Here is a 20921-nt window from a genome sequence, read left to right on the forward strand (position 1 = left end):
TCTCAGCTGCAAGTCAGCTTCCGGGGCTTGAGTCCTGCGTGGCCTTGCCACTGCCTGCCAGGTGGCGTTGGGCAAGTGCCCTGGTCTCTCTGAGCCTCAGGTTCCTCATCTGTGATGTGGGTATGATAGTGCCTTTCACTGGTAGTTGTGAGGCCTAAGGAGCCCTCAACGAGTGCTCCCATCATCAACATCCTTGTCTCCCGAGGAGGCTGAGCGCTGAGCTGGTTAGAACCAGGGCTCCAGCCTGAGGCCCAGGCCCTTCTGTGTCCTGCCGTGCACGGCTGCCTCCCCAGTACCTCCTCCTGCTTCACGCTTCCCTGCCTCTGTGCCACGTGCAGGGCCCTGCCCAGGTGGAAGCAGGTACTGATGGAGGCTTTCTTTACTCCTTCCTGGTCGTGGGGCAGGGACTATTATGGGGTGGGCGGCAGGCAAGCCATACTCGGTCACATACTCAGCCAGGTTCTCACACACAGCACACCTGAGCCAGACGCTGGGACCTGTGCCCTGAGGATGAGAGCAGCAGCAGGAGGCAGTTACGGCCGTTCCCATCGAGCAGCCTGGTGTGAGGGCAGAGCTTGGCCTCCAGGGTCAGGCATTCCTGGGACCAAGGACCAGTTTTGTGGCTTACTGGTTGTGTGGCATTTGGGCAAGTTCTTTAAGCTCCGAGCCTCAATTTCTCCTCTGGAAAATGGAAATAGTGCCAGTCTCATGGCATTGCTGAGCTAATGAGAAAGCACAGGGCTTGGTGATAATCCTCCCTCCCCATGCTGGTGTGTGTGTGGCTGGAGGGCTGTACTGTGTCCCCCAAGGCAGTGACACAGGTGATAAGCAGGGGCCTTGCAGGTGTTCTCGAAAGAGTTCCATTCCTTCTCACCAGGGTGCCAGATGGCTCCTGGTCCTCCTGCTTCGGCTCACACAGTACCAGGGCAGATGGGTCTGCCAGGAGTCAGGAAACCAGAGGTTTAGGGTGAGTGGGTGGCTCACCCTGAGGCCACATAGCAAGCGAGTGACAGTCTTAAGTGAACCGGGTTCCTGTTCCCAGCATAGCAGACAGGGCTCAAAGCTGGAGGAAGCACGGTGGGGCTGTGGCTCTGGAGTCAGAGGACTAACTGAAGGGCCTTGGTTAAGTCCCTTCACCTCTCTCTGCCTCAGTTTCCTCAGCTGCACCATGAGGATGGTGATACCTACATCAGAGAACTTCTAGAGAATCAGACCGTAGTTACGGTCTGTGATGCGTCACCATGAAGTACTCAATAAAAGGCAGTTTACACAAAGGTGGGAGTAGATGTGGGTGGCTGTGTTCCAGGCAAGGACCAGCTTTGGAATGAGTCCTGGCGGTGAATCCCAGCCACTGCCTTGCTGTGTGACCTTGACCAAGTTCCCGCCCTCTCTGGGCTTCATTCTTTGCATATGTGAAATGGAAAGATGGGATTGGAATGGTCTTTTTTAAAAAATTTTTATAAGAGTTTATTTGAGCCAAACTGATGGCATCTGCTGGGGAGCAAGATCTCAAATGTCCCCCAGAGTGGTCTTGGAAGGCCCTGCCTCCTTTCACTTCCAGTGGCTTCTTGGCACTCCTCTGCCCAGGCGAGGCCTGACTGCCCACACCGGGACCAAGGCCTGCAGCCGGCCGTGTCCTCACCTTTTCTCTGCAGTGTCCTCAAAAGGGCAGCATTCTCTGAGCATGCTCAGCTCTCCCATCTACTCAGTGCACCTTCTGGCTCCTAGAGGCCTGAGGCGACAAATTGTCGCCAGTGGGCAGGGAGAGGAGGCCGGGAGAAGCTGTTCCCCTCCTTCATGACGCCCAGCCAGCTGGGCTGTTTTTAGGAGATGTGTGGGGGAGACTTTCAGGGGACCCCCTGGACATGGATGCCTCGGACACTTGCCTAGGGGGAACCTCTGGCCTCCCCACCCTGCCAGCGAGCCTCAGGCACCTGCTGCCCAGGCCTCGGGGAACCTGCGTTTGCCTGGCCCAGCTACTTCTACAGCTCTTGTGGCCGGTACGCAGGTCCTCTGGAAGGAAGTTTTACAGCTTTTACAGGGACAAGAAGGCAATTCAGTGGGGCTTCAGAGGGCTTCTGCCTCCTCTCAGCCTCCCCGTAGCCTCCCTCAGCACCTCTGGACACTCCTGTCAGCAAGGCTGAGTCTAGAACCAATGATGACAGGACAGAGCACCAAGCTCTGCTTCAGGGGGGCCGCCTAAGAGTGGGGCCTCGGTCTCCTGGCTCTGGCCGCTTCCCTGGCAACTTTACGGGCTCTGCCTGGGCCTGGGGGTCGGGGTGCAGGGATGGAACTGTGCCCTTTGCCGCCCACTTTCTTTGGCAGCCCTTTGCTCCAAACGCGTAATCTCATCAAATCTTCAGGTGAGAGTTCTTTAAGATAGAAATGATTATGAACTCACTTTTCAGGTAAAGAAAGGAGACTCAGGGCGCGTACCTGCCAACGAGACATGGCTAGCAGATGGCAGAGCCAGGCTCTCTCGTAACCACAGGGCTCCCTGCCTCCCCTGCCGAGTGGCTGAGTTTGAGTTGAAACTTTGGACAGATCCCTTAGCCAACACTCCTGCTTGTTTTTCCACATTTTCCACTCCCAGCCGTCTCATTCAGGATCTCCCAGCCTGCATGTGGGACCACCTCCCCAGACCAGCCCTCACGGTAGCCCAGGCCCAGTCCCTCTGCCTCAGCCCCCAGAGTGCTGGCTGCCCAGCCTCCAAGAGAAGGTGCCTTTGGTACAAGCTGCCACCTGACTGGTGGGCCCTCTTCTCACTGGGGCCTGGCTATGGGGCTGGGCTGAGGCTCCAGAGTGAGCCCGGCAGTGAGGGAAACTGGCTCCAGCAGAGGGCCCAGCCTCTCTCTATAGTCATGATTTTCCTGCTGTGCTCTTGTGGAACCCAACTTAGGTGTCCTTGGTCCCCATTGTGTTCTTTCAACACAGAGCTGTCACATTGATCACTGCAGCTCTCTTGGTGTTTTGTTTTGTTTTTTTGGAGTGGGGTGTGTGTGTGCGTGTGTGTGTGTGTGTGTGTGTGTGTGTGTTTGCCTCCGTTTCTTTCTTTTTTTTTAATCTTTATTGTTCAGATTATTATAGTTGTTCCTCTTTCCCCCCCGCATAGCTCCCCTCCACCCGGTTCCCACCCCACCCTCAGCCCTCACCCCCCCCCCCACTATCCTCATCCATAGGTGCACGATTTTTGTCCAGTCTCTTCCCCCCCAAGAATAGTCAGTCCATTCCCTTTCTATGCTCCTGATTCTATTATAATCACCAGTTTATTCTGTTCATCAGATTATTTATTAACTTGATTTTTATTTTTTATTTTTATTTTTTTTTATTAACTTGATTTTTAGATTCACTTGTTGATAGATGTGTATTTGTTGTTCATAATTTGTATCTTTACCTTCTTCTTCTTCTTCCTCTTCTTAAAGGATACCTTTCAGCATTTCATATAAGACTGGTTTGGTGGTGATGAACTCCTTTAGCTTTTCCTTATCTGTGAAGCTCTTTATCTGACCTTCAATTCTGAATGATAGCTTTGCTGGATAAAGTAGTCTTGGTTGTAGATTCTTGGCATTCATCACTTTGAATATTTCTTGCCACTCCCTTCTGGCCTGCAAAGTTTCTGTTGAGAAATCAGCTGACAGTCGTATGGGTATTCCCTTGTAGGTAACTGAGTTTCTTTCTCTTGCTGCTTTTAAGATTCTCTCTCTGTCTTTTGCTCTTGGCATTTTAATTATGATATGTCTTGGTGTGGTCCTCTTTGGATTCCTTTTGTTTGGGGTTCTCTGCGCTTCCTGGACTTGTAAGTCTATTTCTTTCACCAAGTAGGGGAAGTTTTCTGTCATTATTTCTTTAAATAGGTTTTCAATATCTTGCTCTTTCTCTTCTTCTGGCACCCCTTAATTCGGATGTTGGTACACTTGAAGCTGTCCCAGAGGCTCCTTACACTATCTTTGTATTTTTGGATTCTTTTTTCATTTTGCTTTTCCAGTTGGGGTTTTTTGCTTCTTCGTATTTCAAATCTTTGACTTGATTCTTGCGATCCTCTAGTCTGCTGTTGGAACTCTGCATAATATCCTTTATTTCAGTCAGTGTATGCTTAATTTCTAGTTGGTCCTTTTTCAAAACCTCGAGGGTCTCACTAGATTTCTTGAGGGTCTCACTACATTTATCGGCGGTCTCACCAGATTTTTTGAGGGTCTTACTAAATTTATTGGTGGTTTCTAGAAAGTTCTCGAAAAACCTTAAAAGTGTGGTTTTGAACTCTATATCCAGTCATTTGCTTTCCTCCATTTCTGTCATTTGTGACCTATTTCTTTGTCTCTGCATTTTTTATGCTTCCCTGTGTTGGTAGACTGGCTTTGTGTGCTAGGTGTCCTATAGGGCCCAGTGGCTCAGCCTCCCCAATTACCTGAGGTGGACACTCTTGGTGCACCCCTTTGTGGGCTTTGTGCACAGTCTTGTTGTAGTTAAGCCTTGATTGTTGTAGGTATCACTGGGAGGAATTGACCTCCAGGCCAATTGGCTGTGAGAGTCAGCTGTGTCTATGGTGGGAGAACTTCTGTGCTGAAGACACCCTTATGAGGCAAGCCTTGCTTTAGTGGGGCTTTGGTGCTCACTGAGTCTGCCCCCTGAGTGTGTCCCTTATGGATCTGAGGAGTTGTAATTGGATGGTCCCACTCTGACCACTGGGTACACTGGCTTTTGGATCTAAGGAGGTGCTAATTTAGCCTCTGCCTGAGGCTACCCAGCAGGAGCTACGAGGATATCTGCAGATTCCCCTTCCTTGTTTGGGGCTTGGAGGTGCCCAAATGAGGCCCAGTTGTGAAGCAATGCAAGCTGCTGTGGGGCCTTGGGCCTTCTCTTGGAAGTTCTGGGTCTGTCTGGCCCAACTGCAGTTTGTTAGGTAATTTTAGATTGCAAAGGGCCAGGGCATTCATATGCAAAAGCCTCTGCCGTAGCTTGGGCGGGGCGGGGTCTCAGAGAATCAACAGGGCGGAGCAAACAGCTATGGCTGATCCTCAGTCCTGCCCTAAGGGGCCCCGCGTCTCAGTGTCCCAGTAATCACTGCAAGCACCTCTGAGAGAAAGCCGCCCTCGAGTTCCGAGTTCTGCCCGCTGCCAGACAGTCCAGTTTCTCCCTGTATGAGTCTGGGTCCCCAGAGACTCACCCAGAACTGGAGTTCAGAGCAGTCGGGGGCTTGTGACTCCCTCCAGATTAAAAAAGACAGCCGCGTCCTCAGTTGCCAGCCCTTGCCGCGTGCGCCTCCGTACCTCTGCACTTTACTTCTGCACCGCACCTCCTCTGAGTCTCAGTGTGCTTTTCTCTTTCCTTCTAGTTGTAGAACTTCCACTCAGCCAGCCTTCCTGTGGTTCTGGATGATGTCCGTTTTGTCTTTTAGTTGTATTTTTGAATTTGTTGTGGGAGGCAGCGATTTCCGGTGTTTACCTATGCCTCTATCTTGGTTTCTTCTGCCTCCATTTATCTTTCTCACAGCTACCCTGGACCGTGAGCATTGCTTATCCTCATGCTAGAGAGGAAGGAAGTGAGGCTCAGGGCAGTATCATGATTTGCCAGAGATCACGGAGAAGTTCAGGTTAAGAACTGGGATAGAAGCCAGCTCCCATGGTAGCAGACCAGGCCTCTCTACACTGCCCTTTCTGCCTTGTGGGAACTTGCTGTGCAGGAAGACTGTTCTGGGCCCAGACGCTGTGCTTGTTGGCCTAGATGGAGGTGGTGGATGTTACAGAGCCCGGCTTTATCCAATAGCAGAGGTCAGATTTCAGAGCTGGAGAGGCTCTCCATACACCTCGAGGATGGGGAAACTGAGGCCAGAGAAAGGCAAGGACTTGTTCAAAGCACCTAGTGAGTTAGTGGCAGGGTCTAGGCTGGAACTCAAGTCTCCTGATCCCCAGCCTGGGCTAGGCTCAGGCCCTTCCTCTCTCCGAATGTAGCTTTCTGGTCTCTTGAGGCATATTTGGAGGTGGGGTGGGGGAGGGCTCACCCATCCTGCTGGAATATTCAAGAGGCAGCTGCCCCTGGAGCCTAGACTTAATAACACGCCGTGGACAGCTCTGCCCCACCCCAGGGTGCTGAGCCAGCGTGAGAGTGGGGCCTGTGTCTTCTCCTTTGACTTCCTCCCTGAGGTGCTTGCAGGCAGGACTTTCACGTGATCCCAGGTCAGAGCCCTTTGGTGGCTCTGCCTGGCTCACCAGGTTGCCTCAGACATCCCTCTTAAGGATACGTAAGGCCTTTTATAATCTGGTCTAGGTGAGCACTGGGCTGGGAGTCAGTGGTCACAGATTTGAGCCCTGGTTCTGGGCTACCCTGTGACCTTGGGTGAATGTTTGGACCTCTCCTTTTCCTCATCTGTTACTTGCCATTCAGCATTTTAGTGAGAACCAGAGGAATGGCTGCTTTATGACCACCTAAGTAGTTATTTCCTCTCCAGCCTTCATTGCCATTTGCTCCCAATAGAAATCCTCTATTACCCTGCCCTGGCCAAGTGGCTCAGTTGGTTAGAGAATCGTCCCGATATGCCAAGGTTGTGGGTTCAATCCCAGTCAGGGTACATATAAGAAACAATCAGTGAATGCATAAGTAAGTGGAGCAACAAATCAGTGTTTCTCTCTCTCTCTCTCTCTCTTCCCCCCCACCTCTTTCCTTCTCACCCTTCCTCTCTCTCAAATCAATAAATAAAGAGTTCATGAGAAGAAATGATGAATTCATTAGAAAGAAAGAAAGAAAGAAAGAAAGAAAGAAAGAAAGAAAGAAAGAAAGAAAGAAAAGAAAGAAATCCTCACCTCCTTCCCGCTGCCCTTCCTTTCCACATACTGCTGCTTTCCCCGAAGGCATCCCCAGTGCCTCCAGTCCCTCCCTACCTCCAGCCCTTCCTTTGGGTTCAGGCTAGTTCAGCTAGCATTTAGTGCCAAACACTGGAGATGAGGAGATCAGACAGGAATTCTGCCCTTGAGTCAAGCAGGCTCAGAGAACAAGTCTTGATCCTCGCCATGTGCCATGCTCTGTGCTAAGTACTGGAGAGTTGAGAAGATGGATAAAACTGGGCCCCTGCCCTTAAGGAGTGGTGTGGCAGGGAAGGCAACCAACCAAGCACATGGTGTGAGCAGACTCAGTGGAGGGCCATGTGCCCTAGGCTCTGCCGGGCTGAGTGTGACCAGTTCCTGCCCTGGGGGTGGGGGTAATTGGGGAAAGCTGCCTTAGGAGCTGGCATGGCTCTTCCTTAGCCCACCCTGACAAGGTCAGGGTCTGCTCCATGCTCTCATCTCACGTGATCCTCACAACAACCTTGTGAGGTCCTTGAGGCAGGAGATGATCATCCATTGAGCAGAGATACTGGTTTTGAGCCTCCTATGTGCCAGGCACAATTCTAGGTGCTGGGGTTCACAGTGGTCGTGATGGTCTGCCCTCTCGGAGCTTGTGTTCTGAGGAAGGGGAACCATCAGTGAGCACATGCTGCCTGTCAGGAAGTGGTAAGTGCTCTAAGAGGATACCGCAGGGGAAGCCAGTAGAGAGGCTTGGAGAAGACTTCCCTGAGGAGGTGGCGTTTGAGCAAGAACCTGAAAGGAATGAGGAGAATCTGCCGTCCATCTTTGTAGTGCAGAGTTTCAGGCAGAGGGAACAGCAACTGCAAAGGTCGTAGGTTAGGATTGTATTTGTGCTCCAGGAAAGGCAGGGCGGCCAGTAGAGGTAGAGGGAGGGAGTGGAGCCAGCAGGTTTGCCACTGGATTGGACATGGGGTATGAGAGAAAGAAGTCAGAATGATTCCAGGGTTTGGGGCCTGAGCAGCTGAGCGATGCTGGGGAGATAGAGACCATTGTAGGATGCACAGGTTTGGAGGTGGGGAAATGCGAGTTCTGCTCCTGTGACCTTGCCACTCTGTAGGTCCACCCCATCCCGCACCCAGACACACCTCTCCAGGAAGCTCTCTGCTTTCTTGGGCCTACTCCAAGTTCTGTTGTCTGAGAGTCATTTTCTCTTATCGATGAGAGGTGCGGGACACCCCTTCTTCATCACCACCCAGACACTGAAGCACCTAATAGACTCCATAGCAGTACAGGGGCCCCATACCTCCCTGGGCAGCTGTTCTCTCTTCCCGCCCAGCAGCCCTGCCTGAGGTTGGCTCTCCCTTTGCAGCTCCCTTCCTCCTCTGTCTGTAGCAGCTGAAAATGGGACACCTGACTCGCTTTCTGCAGAGCTGTTGTCCTGGAAATGGTAGAATTTCTCTTTGTGTTGCTTTCCTATTGCAACCTCTCTATATAATGGATTTAATTCACTGTTAGGCTGCTAAGCTAAGTGACTTTCACCTGGAAGGGACACTAAAAACAACAGGTACTTGATATACTCAATTTTACAGAATTTGCATTTTGCAAATTCTACCCTACCCCCACCAAAAGGAGAGAAAAGTTAAATCCAGCTTTCCCATGGCTCTAAAATTTCTGAAATGGAACCTTTCTTATCAAGCCTCTTATTTCTTCCCCTACCCCAGGCGTGTGGCAGACTGGTGCTTAGAGCTCCTGCTACTGTCTGCAAGGAGTCATGGACAGGGCCAGGGAGGGGCTGGGCAGGGGTAGGGAGAGCCTGAGCTGGGGAACCCCACACCTGGACCCCAGAAAAGGAAGGATATGGAGGCTGGAAACCAGACTAATCCCAGGTTCTTCTCCAGCTCTGGCATTCTGTGCTTCCACCCTCTCTACTCTGCATGGTCAAATTTGTGGAGCCAAGAAGGGCCTTCTTTAAAGGGATGTGATTTAGGTTTTTCTGCTGCCAGTGGTCCCACAGGGTCAGGTGAAAGTGCAGAGAGAGTGCAAGCTGAGGCCCTCTGGTTTCATTGCCAGCCACACAGGCAAGGCCTGCCTGGGCTCTTTTTTTTTTTTTTTTTTTTAATATATTTTTATTGATTTCAGAGAGGAAGGGAGAGGGGGAGAGAGCTAGAAACATCAGTGATGAGAGGAATCACTGACTGGCTGCCTCCTGCACGCCCCCTACTGGGGATTGAGCCTGCAACCCGGGTATGCGCCTCTGACTGGAATCGAACCCGGGACCCTTCAATCCACAGATCGACGTTTTATCCACCGAGACAAATCAGCTAGGGCCTGGCTGGAAGATCTCAGTGTAAGAAACCTGCCTTCACCGGAATGCCATGTGGAGGGACTGACTGTTCAATCCATTATGGCAGTGAGGTCACTCCACGGGGGTTGGGGGGATGCAGGGTGGGTCATCCTGGGTCTGAAATACTGCTCTGTAGCCCCGGCTCCTTGGAGCAATAAGTGGGCATCCCTCTGACGTTCTCTTTACTTAAGTTGGGGATAATAGGATTGTTGAGAAAATAAAATGAGATGCTGCAGTAAAGTGCTCTGCCTTATAGAAGTTATAGCACAGTGGGTAGAATGTACCATTTATACAAACTTTTAAAGCTAGAGAGTAGAACATTTTGAAGTTTTGTATCCCACTCTATTAACACTGTAGATTTGGGGGTTGAGAAGAGCTTGTTCAGTGGGTGCAGGGAAGGGAGAATCACTGGGAGGTTTTCTCCTTCTACTTCATACTGTTGGAAAAGAGTTGTCAGTGAACATCGGTTCCATTTAAAATCATCAAAGCATCCCTGGTTGGGTAGCTTAGTTGGTTAGAGTGTCGTTCCGATACACCAAAGTTGCAGGTTTGATCCCTGATCAGGGCACATATGAGACTCAAATAATCCTATCTAATAAAGAGTGAATATGCTAATTGACCCTCACACCATCGCTAAAGATGGCGGTGCCCACAGCCAATAAGGAGGGAATATGCTAATTGACCCTCACGCCATTGCTGAAGATGGCGGTGCCCACAGCCAATAAGGAGGGAATATGCTAATTGACTGCCATGCCCTCAAAAATGGTGGCGCCCAGTCCCCTCAGCCCTGCTGGGGTGGCAGGCATGTGGCAAGACCAGGCCTGCCCCCAGGCGGGCCCAGCTGCTCCGCGCACCTGCCTCCAGAGTCCCTCAGCCCCCCAGCCCCTCAGGGATGGCCCAAGGTGCAGGCAAGCCTCGGAGGGCAGCTGCCCAGCCACCCAGGGCCGCCCAAGGCTCAGGTAACCAGGCCGGCCGAGGCTTGCGCTGCCGGCAGTGGCAGCAGCAGAGGTGTGATGGGGCATCACCTTCCCTTGATCGCCGGGTCACCTCTCGCCCCTGAGGTTTCCCAGACTGTGAGAGGGGGCAGGCTGGGCTGAGGGACCCCCCCTCCAGTGCATGAATTTTCATGCACCAGGCCTCTAGTAAATGCATAAATAAGTGGAAAATGTTTCTTCTCTCCTTTCTAATAAAAAAAAATTTCAATCAATAAATAAAAAAGTAAAATAAAACCACCAAAGCAGCATATTTCTATTTTGAAAAAAATCAAAATCAGCCAGTGTGGATCCCTTCAGCAACTGCCAGGGACCCAAAACAAGACAGGAGAAGAGTCGTTGGAGCCTGAGGTCTTGCCCCACCCCTCTTAGCTGCAACTCCTGCTGGCTGCCTGGATACCTCTCCCTCGGCGGACCTGTTGTTGCCTGCTGGGCTCTGTATCTTGTCAACACATAGGGACTGTTTACGGATAGTCTGAGTCCCTGGCCCTGGCTTCCTCTCCAGTGTGAGTCATTCTCCACCTCCCTGCACGGGGACTCTCAATCCAGTTGCCTTTCCTGTGGGGGTGGGGAGAATCCGCTGGAGTGAAATTCATTCCACAGATGTTTATGGAGAGCTTAGGTGATTGGGGAGGAGGGCAGAGGACAGGGTGGATGCCAAGCGGTGCTGCTCAGGTGGGGTGAGGTGGGTGAGGAGAAAAAGTGTCACTTGCCCACGGTCACCCAGCTAGTCAGGCTGCACCCTGCGTGGAACCCAGGGCAGGACAACTGCCGCGTGTCTTCGTCTCTGTTGGTCTGGTGTGAACCTGCTGAAGCAGCCGCTGAGCCTGGCTTCTCTTTCTCTCTGGTCCTCATGGCTGATGTTGATGGTGGGAGGAATCAACATTGAGAAGAATCAGAGCCCCTGTACCCCAAAGAACACTGCATCCCCAGAGGAGACCGGAGCTGAGTGCAGATCAGGCAGGCAGGGGCTGAGCCGTCCGATCATTCCCACCTCCTGCCTTAGAAGTTTAGTAGAGAAGACGGATCCCTTCTGGCTTGGTTAACTTGGGGCTTCCTGGAGGAGGAAGGCTTAAAAGATAGAATTTTCTGAGGTTTTGCTAGGCCACCAGATAGAGGGGAAGAGTACTGAGACTTCCCTGGAGAAGAGCTCATGGAAATAAATGCCACATCTGGCCCTCTCGGAACCATTTTGGGCCTCGGTAGTCTTGGGCGTCCATGTTCCTCTTAGAAACAAAATTAGAATAAAACCAGGGAAAATGTGGTGGGTGGCTAAGAACACAGACTCTTCCTGGGTTTGAATCAGTTACCAGCTACATGATTATAAGCAAGTTGTTTAACCTTTCTGTGCCTTAGTTTCTTCATCTAGAAGATGTAGGGGCAGCTCTGGCCGGCGTGGCTCAGTTGGTCCGGAGTCATCCCGCGCACCGAAAGGTTGGCAGTTCGATTCCTGGTCTGAGCGCATGCCCACGTGTGGGCTCGATCTCCGGTAGGGGGCAAGCAGGAGGCAGCCCGTCGATGTTTTTGCTTTCACATTGATGTTTTCTTCTCTCCCTTGCTCTCTCTAAAAATCAATTTTAAAAATATTTTTTTAAAAAGTAAGGGATGGCAATTGTGACTTCCCAGAGCTGTGGTGAGGTGCAGATGAGTTAAAGAATGTCAGAGCGAACTGTAGAGTTCCAGGCTTTCTCTGGGAGGTATTCCCTTCCATTACTGTAGTTGAGACTGGTTGCTGGGGCAGTTGAAGAGGGAGTTAAAGAAATGGAATTGTTGTGCAACTAGAAATCCTTTGGGACCTGGCCGAGTTGCAGCCCCAGAGTCATCAGGCCGGGAACTAGGGCGGCAGAACCCCTTGTGTGCCCCTCAGTCCCTGGTGACCCAGCACTGGTGGGCCAAGGAGGCCCCTCTTCCCAGCACTCCCGGCTGACTGCCCAGGCCTGGGGAGAGATACAGAAAGGGGGACCAGGGGTGTCCGTTCACCCTGGCAGCCAGGGGTGACACGGAGCTGCCTTGCCTGCCTGCTTCTGCACCAGCCTCAGCAGAGGGGGACAGTCTGGGGAGAAATAAACAAAACGTTCTCATGGTGAAGAGCAGAGAAGCTACGGAGGGAGGTTTGGTCAAGTGTCTGTTCAGTGTGTGTGTGTCTGTGTGCGCGCGCGTGTGTGTGTAAGAGAGTGAGTGTGGGTGAGTGTGTGAGAGGTTGTGAGACTGTGTGTAATAGAGGGAGAGTATGTGTGTAAGAGAGCAAGAGTGGGGGTGAGTGCATGTGCATGTAAGAGTGTGTCAGAGAGTGAGTGTGGGTGTGTGAAAAAGACATGGTGAAACTGTGTGAGAGCATGTGTGTAGTTAAGAGAGAGAGCTATGGGTGAATGTGTGTAAGAAAGAGCGAGAGTGTGTGTGAGTGTGTGTGCCCTCAGTATCCCCAGTTGCCCTATGTCACCTGTACTGGACAGAATAAGAAACATCCCCCCCCTCCCAAAAAAAAAGAAAGAAAAAAAACATCTCTTCCCTCACCTAGTCTTTCCACCTAAAAGGAGACCAGTGCCGAACTGTGTCAGCAGGTTTGCCTGTGGCTCGGAAAGGCTGAATTCTACGCCTCGGGTCCTTGCTCTGGCAGCACCGGGCACCCTCTGCAGAAAAGCCGAGTGGTGTGAGATCACTGGACTTGGAGCTCCATGGGCTCTCATGGTGCCATCGTTCACATGACCATTAACACCTTTTCGAGTCTCGGTTTCCCTATCCATGTAATAGAGGCTTTGTATGTTTTCCACAGTCTATTCCAGCTCTCACAGCTCAGATTTAATTCTAACTGACACTGCCCCGCCCCTGATTCCATGCTGGTGACATCACAACAGCCACAAGTATGTGCTATCTCACCTGGTGCCAGCAAGTTTCCTGCACTCTGAGGAGACACTTCAGGCCTGCAGGATAGGGACCACTGGTGGAGTCAGGGCCTGGAGAGAGGACCAGCCAAACCTGAGCTTGGTACCTAATGACAGAATCCACTGCCTTGCCCCTGAGAAATTTTAATGCTTTCCCGTGGGCAAGGAGCCATGCATGGATCCCAGACCTTTTTCCCCAGCCTGGGTTTGGCCCTCCCCTTCCCTTGCCTGTCAGGTCCCAGAGTTCCTCCTGAGGGGCAGGGCCTCCTAAGGGGCAGGGCCAACACAGGAAGACCTGGGGGAGCACCTGGCTCCAGCCCCAGGAACTCTGGGAGCTGCCTTACTTGGAAGGAGGTGCACTGTGTCTGAGTCAGGAGGCCCGAGCCCTAGTCCTGGGTGGCCCGGTCATGTCCTGCCTCCTGAGCTCCAGGTTTTCTCTCCTAGGAATGCCACTGTCTCTTCACCTGTGGGGGAGACCTGGTGGTGCAAAGGTCCCGAGGTTGAGGAAAGCATGGTGATCCCCACGAGCTCCTCACAAAGGTTCTGACCCTGCACCACCTGGGTGTCCCTATAGGGTGCACAGCTCCGGCCTTGCTCAGAGAGCGCACACGCACTTGAGTGATAATCAATGAGCTCTCTCTGCTACAAGTTTGAGATGCTTGAAGCTAGAGTAGAACTCTTCCCTTAGACTCCGGGGAAGCCGCCGACTCTTGCTGAGCCCCAGCTTTCTCTTCTGCAAAATGGGGACAATGCCTATCCCACAGGGCTGCTGTGAGCATGAAAGCCATGCTATGTGCCAGGCTCCCAGCACAGAGCCTGGCTTGTGGTGCACCTTTAGGAGTAAGGAACATTCGTCATGTTACTGCTCTTGGCTTGTTTCACATGCCCCCCGCCCCTCCCTAGGGGCTGTGGCCCCTCTCTGGGTCTCCAGTGCACTGTCTGGCACTTCTTAGAGCCAGGAAAGTTTTGTGGGCCTTTTAAAGATCTGACCTGCTAGGTAGAAGTGGAAGCTATCAGCCACCTGCCCTGTGCTGTCTCTTTAAAGTCTGCCTTCTCCTAAGGCAGCCATTGGTGCTCAGTTCTAGGGCAGGTGGGGGTGGGTGCTGACAAGGTCTGCTGGCTAGAGCTAGAGCTGGACTCCTGGCTCCTGCCTGCAGGAGGAGCTCAGCTCCCCTAAGCCTCCATGCCATCCCATCTTCTCTGGGAGTGTGGTGCCATTGTCCTGTTTCCACCACTTTTGCATGGGTTGTCTGGCCTTGCTGGGTGCCAGGGAGAGAGAGGAAGCTGAGTGACAACTGTGGATTGAAGATGATGAGAGACATCAGAGAAGGATGGACGGGAGTGGTCAGGGAATGCTTCCTGGAGGAGGCAGGCAGAAGTTTATAGTTTCAGCCGCACATTGTGGGGGTAGAGGTACAGGAACTGTTCTGAAGAGACAAGCTGGAATCTGCAGGAAAAAGAGGACATGGCTTATTTGGGGGAATTACAAAGAATTTGGCAAGGCTGAACCGTAATAATTTACAGTAGGGAGCATGGGACATGAGGAAGACCAAACGATGGAGGCAGTGCTGAGTGTCTGGACTTTAACTTGTATAGCAAGAGACTTGGAATCAATAAGACCTCACCCTTCCCAGTACCAACCAGCTGAACACTGGGGGTTTACTGGTGGACACTGCAAAGACTGGAGGACTTTTTAGCAAAAGAGGTGACTTTTCGTCAGGTCTGTTTTGAAGTCAGGACACGATGGCTTTGGGGTCCTCTCCTGGCCTAGAATGGAGATGTGTTCTTTTCCCCCCATGTTTTGAATGTTTCCTGGGTGCTTCATGCTGTGACAGGTTCTGGGCCTAGAGAGTATTTGGAGTGTGAGTCTTGACCTGTAGCTATTCTGACACTTCCCAGATCAGTACCTGAGAGTAGAAGGGGCTTTGGACATGGGAGGGATGTTTCTCCTCCTTCCCACAGACCACAGCGGTAATGAGACAGAGACCTGGTCAGGCAGGCTATTGGGAATCACATGAGGAATGGCCCAGCCTCATGCAATTTTTTTTAAACGTTTTTCTTTTGTTTTTTGTAAGGCAAGATTTTTTTTCTTAATATATTTTATGATAGTTGGAAACATTGATGAGAGAGAAACTTCAATCAGCTGCCTCCTGCACACCCCCTACTGGGGATGTGCCTGCAACCAAGGTACGTGCCTGCAACCAAGGTACATGCCCTTGACTGGAATCGAACCTGGGACCCTTGAGCCCACAGGCCAACGCTCTATCCACTGAGCCAAACCAGTTAGGGCTCTTGTGTGCATTTTCAAGTCAGTAGATACTTGTTGAGCGTCTACTGTGTCCCCAGCCCTGGGAATCTATACTAATAAAAGGGTAATATGCTAATTAGAGCGGACATCTTCCAGACATCCTTCCAGACGTCCTTCCGGACAAAGCCACAGCGGCTGCCCCAGACTCAGGCAGGCCGCAGATGGCGGTTGCCACTGGGAAGGCCTGAGGCTCAGGCAATGAGGACCGAGCTGATGCTCAGGCAACGAGGGCCGGGCCGAGGCTCAGGCAGCTGTGGCGGCCGGCAGCGGCAGCAGCAGAGGCGTGATGGGGGCATCGCCTTCCCCTAATTGGCTGGTTGCCTCCTGCAGAGGGAGGCCAGACTGTGGCTTAGGCTCCTCTCCACAGGAGCGGGCCTAAGCCATCAGTAGGACATCCCCTGAGGGCTCCCAGACTGTGAGAGGGGGCAGGCTGGGCTGAGGGACCCCCCCCACACACAGTGCACGAATTTCTGTGCACCGGGCCTCTAGTATAAGTATAAATAGATATGGAATCTGCCTGCTCAGAGCTCACAGGGAGGAAAGCAAGACTTTTTACCTTGAGCAAAGTGCCAAGCCATCTTAACCAAGCTGACCCTGGGGTTATGGTACCCAACATGCAGCTAGATGCCCAGGCCTTCTTTCACCTCCCCACCCAAAAACAGACCAAAAACCCAGAGGAAACTTGGGGCCAAACATGGCATTGAGAGAAGCTGTCTCAGAAGGGGACATTTGCTACCTCCCAGCTCTGGGTTTAGAGCCCTGGGTGGACCACTGCAGAGTGGCCTGCTGCTGCTGGCTGACCAGGACCTGGCTGGGGGAGATCGTTGGTGTGTCTCAGGCTGAGGGGCATGTTCAGGCCTTGATAGGGAGAGAAAATTGGACAGGTTGACTTACAGAACTGTAGAGTTTAATGGGAGCTGGGGAATCTGTCCCTGGAGTTTGTCCTGACTCTGCTACTCATTTGCTGTTGTGACCTTGGGCAAGCCCTTTCCCCTTTTTGAGCCTCAGTTGTCCCCTCTTTAAAGTAGGTGGGGTTGGACTCGGAACAGGGTGGCAAGTAGGTTTTTGTCTCACATGCAAAACGGATGGATTGCTGTTGGCTTCTTAAGCAGCTATCTGGGCTCGGCAGGAAAGCATGCACGTCTGGGATTGGAGGTCGCTGCATGCATTCTGCAGGGCACGATCCTCACGCTCCATCCTGCGCTGATGCGCTTCGATTCTTCTGTGCTTCCCTCTCTCTCCTGTGTCACTTCTCCACCAACCCGTGGTCTGCCTTCAGCTTAAAGCCTTCCTGATGGGGAACTCACTGTCTTCCCTCAGACAGAATTGTCAGATTGTTATGCCTGGTCTTGGGCCCGGATGATGGATGGCTTGGGCTCAGGCCTAGGTAATGCCTTTGTACTTGGAGCCTCAGTGATGGATATATAATTTCTGCCTTCGGGAGGCATACAGAGCCACGGCTTTCTGCTATTTTATGACAGTGACAGAGATAGCATCTGTATATCCTTTGAAAAAAGCACTTTAAAAACATTGTCACTTAGCTTATACAGCAACCCTGTGAACCCTATGTTATTATCACCTCCATTTTACAGCGAGGAAGTTGAGATTAGAGAGTTAACAGAACGGCCCCTGAGATCAAGCCTGTACCCCTCTGGCCAGCTTCCTTCCTCCTCCCCACCCTGTCCCCAACCTTCCGTTCCGGCTCCCCACAAGCCACGGCCTCCCGTTCTCTCGCCCTCCTCAGGTTTCCATGTGATTCCCACAATCTCGAACATCGTCCCGGAGAGCTGCCTGCTGATCGTGGTGGGGCTGCTGGTAGGGGGCCTGATCAAGGGTGTGGGTGAGACACCCCCCATCCTTCAGTCGGACATCTTCTTCCTCTTCCTGCTGCCACCCATCATCCTGGACGCAGGCTACTTCCTGCCGCTGCGGCAGTTCACAGAGAACCTGGGCACCATCCTGATCTTCGCCGTGGTGGGCACGCTGTGGAACGCCTTCTTCCTGGGCGGCCTCATGTACGCCGTGTGCCTGGTGGGTGGCGAGCAGATCAACAACATCGGCCTCCTGGAGAACCTGCTCTTTGGCAGCATCATCTCGGCCGTGGACCCCGTGGCCGTGCTGGCTGTCTTTGAGGAAATTCACATCAACGAGCTGCTACATATCCTCGTCTTTGGGGAGTCCCTGCTCAATGACGCCGTCACTGTGGTGAGGGGGTTGGGAAGCACACCCATGTGCACACAGGGCACAGGCCCCAATCCTAGTCCAGAGTGACCCACATCCACCTGCTAAGAATCGTAATAAAACAGCAAATGTCCATTCCTGCTCGCTGTGGGCCAGGCATCACGCTGAGCATGAGACACGGGTGATTTCATTTAACCCTCATGGCACCCTTAGGAGGTGCTTAATAGTCTCACTTTACAGAGGAGGAATCAGGCCCAAAGAAGTTCAATAACTTGCTACCGTATGAGAGAACCAAGGTTAGAAGCCAAGTCCGTCTGACTCCAGGGCCTGAGCTCTTGGCCTTACCAGGTCGTATGCGCCAGCCCTGACTTGGATTGTGATATGATCTTGATTAAATTGCTTATCCTCTTCCTACCTCAGTTTAACCTTTATGGACCAGTCTGGGAGGGGTGTTTCGGCTTTCGTGTTGATAATTATGCCTTAAGTTAAGAGTTTCATATGTGCAGAGTTCTAGGGCAACCGTTGTGGAAAGGGACCTTGCTCCCAGAACCCCCAAAAGTGATTAAGTAAAATGGGTTGGCCACTTGCTCACTGTGTGACATTAAGCAAGTGACTGTACCTCTCTGGGCATCACCTGGACATCTGCAGTGTGGCAGAGGAGTTAGTGCTTCCCTCCCAGGGTCTAGTGAGAACGGACAGCCCCAACGCAGGGTCTGCACACAGCAGCTCTGTATGCTTGCACGTACCTTCCTCCCAGCCAGTTTCCTCAGGAAACAGATACATGTATGTGCAACTCACATTGTGTTGTGAAAACATCCCCCCTGCCAGATGGACCCCTCAGTAGCTGCGCACACAGGAAAACACAAGGGCACGTGTGCACCCCTGCATGCTTGCACATGCACCCCCTCTCCTCCACCTCCAGCCCCTCAGGAAGCTGCACCTCAAAGAAGAGGCAGACAGTGGTGGTCGGCTGCTGACAGCCTTGGCTTCCTCTCCTTCCCCCGCCCCCTCCCCGGCTCCTCATGAGGCTGGCAGAGCAGCAGCCTGGCGTGAGCAGGCAGGCCGTGGTCCTGGCCTCTTTTAGCAAGGCCTCTCGCCCAGAGTCACCACATGAGTCTGTTTCTCCATCTGCAACAGAGGTTGCAGGGTTCTTACAGGAGTCCCACTCACGAATGTCTGAAACCACTGGGTGCCAAACATGAAGTCCTCCCATTGGGTCTGGGTGTTGGGTTGGCACTACCAGGGAGCAAGTGGGGCGTGGTTGTGTCAGGTAGACACCTCAGTCTGGCCACCTCGGGCCCATGCCACGCCTCCCCACAGCAGTGGCAGTGGTGGTAGTAACCGCTGGTGTTCATTGAGCACTTCCTGTCTGACTATGCATTGCCTCATCCAATCTGCACAGAAACATGAGGTGGGCGCTGTTGTTATGCCCATTAAAAAATATTTAAAAAAAAAATTTTTTTTCAGAGAGGTAGCGAGAGATAGCAATGTCAACGATGAGAGAGAATCATTGATTGGCTGCCTCATGCGTGCCCCACACTGGGGATGAAGCCCGCAACCTGGGCATGTGCCCAGACTGGGAATCGAACCTTCACCTCCTAGTTCATAGGTCAATGCTCAGCCACTGAGCCACGCCGGCTGGGCTCTGCCCATTGTTTTACTGAGGAAACTTAGACACTGAGAGGTTACCTAACTCATCCAAGGTCACATTCTCTGATAAGGGATGTGGCCAAGGTTCAAATCTACAGTCTGAGTCCAGAGCCCAGGTGCTTACCACTATGCTCCACCGCCTCCCTAGTCCCAGTGGCAGTGATGCCAGGCCGGAAAGGAGGACCTTGTCCTCTCCACCCACCCCATTGGCCCCAGCAGTATACCCTGAGGACCATGAAGAGCTCCAGGCTGGGAGGGAGGTTAGGTAGCCCGGAGCTGAGAACGTACCTGCCGTCTGCTGCTGACCTGCCCTGACTCCGGCTTGGGCCCTTTCTGGAGCTCTGGGTGGGACGTGAGTGCCTCGATTCCCAGACAGTAAACCTGAAGGCTGCCTCTGAGCTGCTCGGTCTCAGAGCAAGTCCCCACCCCCTCCCTGCCTCCAGGTGCTGCCCAGGTACTAGGAGCTTTGGAGGGTCTCCTCTCGGGGATCCTCGCAGCCCCCTTGTCTGGAAACTTCCTACCTGGTCTCCTAGCACCTGTCTAGGAACAGGTCAGGGAGCCAGCACCTGAGAGGGGGCAGAACCTCAAAGCTGAACCTGCTAGGGAACTAGTTCTGGGCCCAGTTCTGCTGCCCCCGGGCTCGGGCCGCTCTGAGCCCCCGTTAGCGAGGGGCAGGCACCCGTGGCCCGCCTGCCTCGTAGGGCTGTTGTGCGCCAAGCAGGGTGACCACCGTCAAAGGGCTCCACAGTGTCTGAAGTGCCACTTGGGCATCTGACCGAAGTGTTACAGCGACTGTTTATTCCCAGTCCAGGAGGTGGGGCTGCCTTAGAGAACCTCTCATCTGAACCTGGCTGTTCATCACAACCACCTGCGGAGCTTGTTGAGTAGAGATTTCTGTCCGCCCCTCCCACGCCCCACCCCACCCCCGGCAGAGAGTCCAGGCAGGGTACGGCCTGGCCATATGTATGTTCAGAAAGGGTCAGAGGTTAAGAAGTCCTGTTGTAGTTCATTGTCTGAACCCTCCCTGCTTTATGCTGAAGGAGGGTCCTGATCTGCCCAGATCACACAGTGAGAGGCCCACAGAGCAGTGCCAGGCGCAGCTAACACTGTCACTGGTGCGGATCTGGGCATTCTGCCTTTATTAACTAGTTTAGCCCTCACAGCAGCCCTGTGAGGTTGGTCCTATTACCCCACTTTGTGGAGAGGAAAACGAGCACAGGGAGACTGAACAGTCTGCCTCGTGACTCCTCTAGGGAGCAGCAGAGCCCGAGCCCAGCCCAGAGGTGGGCTTCCGAGCCCCCCTCATAACCAGCTGGGCACTGCAGGGCCAAGCAAGGTCCCCTGAGCACCTGTCGGCATGAGGGTTTCTCCGTTACCATGTGGCCTCTTCTTGTGGCCATGGTCATGACGGGGATGGGGTCACACTGGTCCGACCCCAGGGAGCCTTGGGCAGGACCCCGCCCTCCTGCCGACCAGCCTCCTACCTTCTGCAGGTCCTGTATCACCTCTTTGAGGAGTTTGCCAACTATGACCGCGTGGGCATCGTGGACATCGTCCTCGGCTTCCTGAGCTTCTTCGTGGTGTCCCTGGGCGGGGTCTTTGTGGGCGTGGTCTACGGGGTCATCGCCGCCTTCACCTCCCGATTCACTGCCCACATTCGTGTCATCGAGCCGCTCTTCGTCTTCCTCTACAGCTACATGGCCTACCTGTCGGCTGAGCTCTTCCACCTGTCGGGCATCATGGCGTGAGTCTGGGCGTGGCACGGGGAGGCCCCCCACTTGGATT

General features: G+C 52.9%; 1 protein-coding gene across 1 annotated transcript in view; it reads left to right on the forward strand.

Moving 5' to 3' along the window:
- Nucleotides 1–20921, forward strand: part of SLC9A1 (solute carrier family 9 member A1) — a 51116-nt gene that overhangs the window by 20387 nt on the left and 9808 nt on the right. Inside the window, exons 2-3 of the mRNA XM_059690650.1 lie at nucleotides 17050–17510; nucleotides 20630–20880. Of these exons, the coding sequence (XP_059546633.1) occupies nucleotides 17050–17510; nucleotides 20630–20880 (712 nt within the window). The remainder of the gene's footprint in view (nucleotides 1–17049; nucleotides 17511–20629; nucleotides 20881–20921) is intronic.

The sequence above is a fragment of the Myotis daubentonii genome, chromosome 3 (assembly GCF_963259705.1).
Source record: "Myotis daubentonii chromosome 3, mMyoDau2.1, whole genome shotgun sequence".
In the NCBI taxonomy this organism is placed as follows: domain Eukaryota; kingdom Metazoa; phylum Chordata; class Mammalia; order Chiroptera; family Vespertilionidae; genus Myotis; species Myotis daubentonii.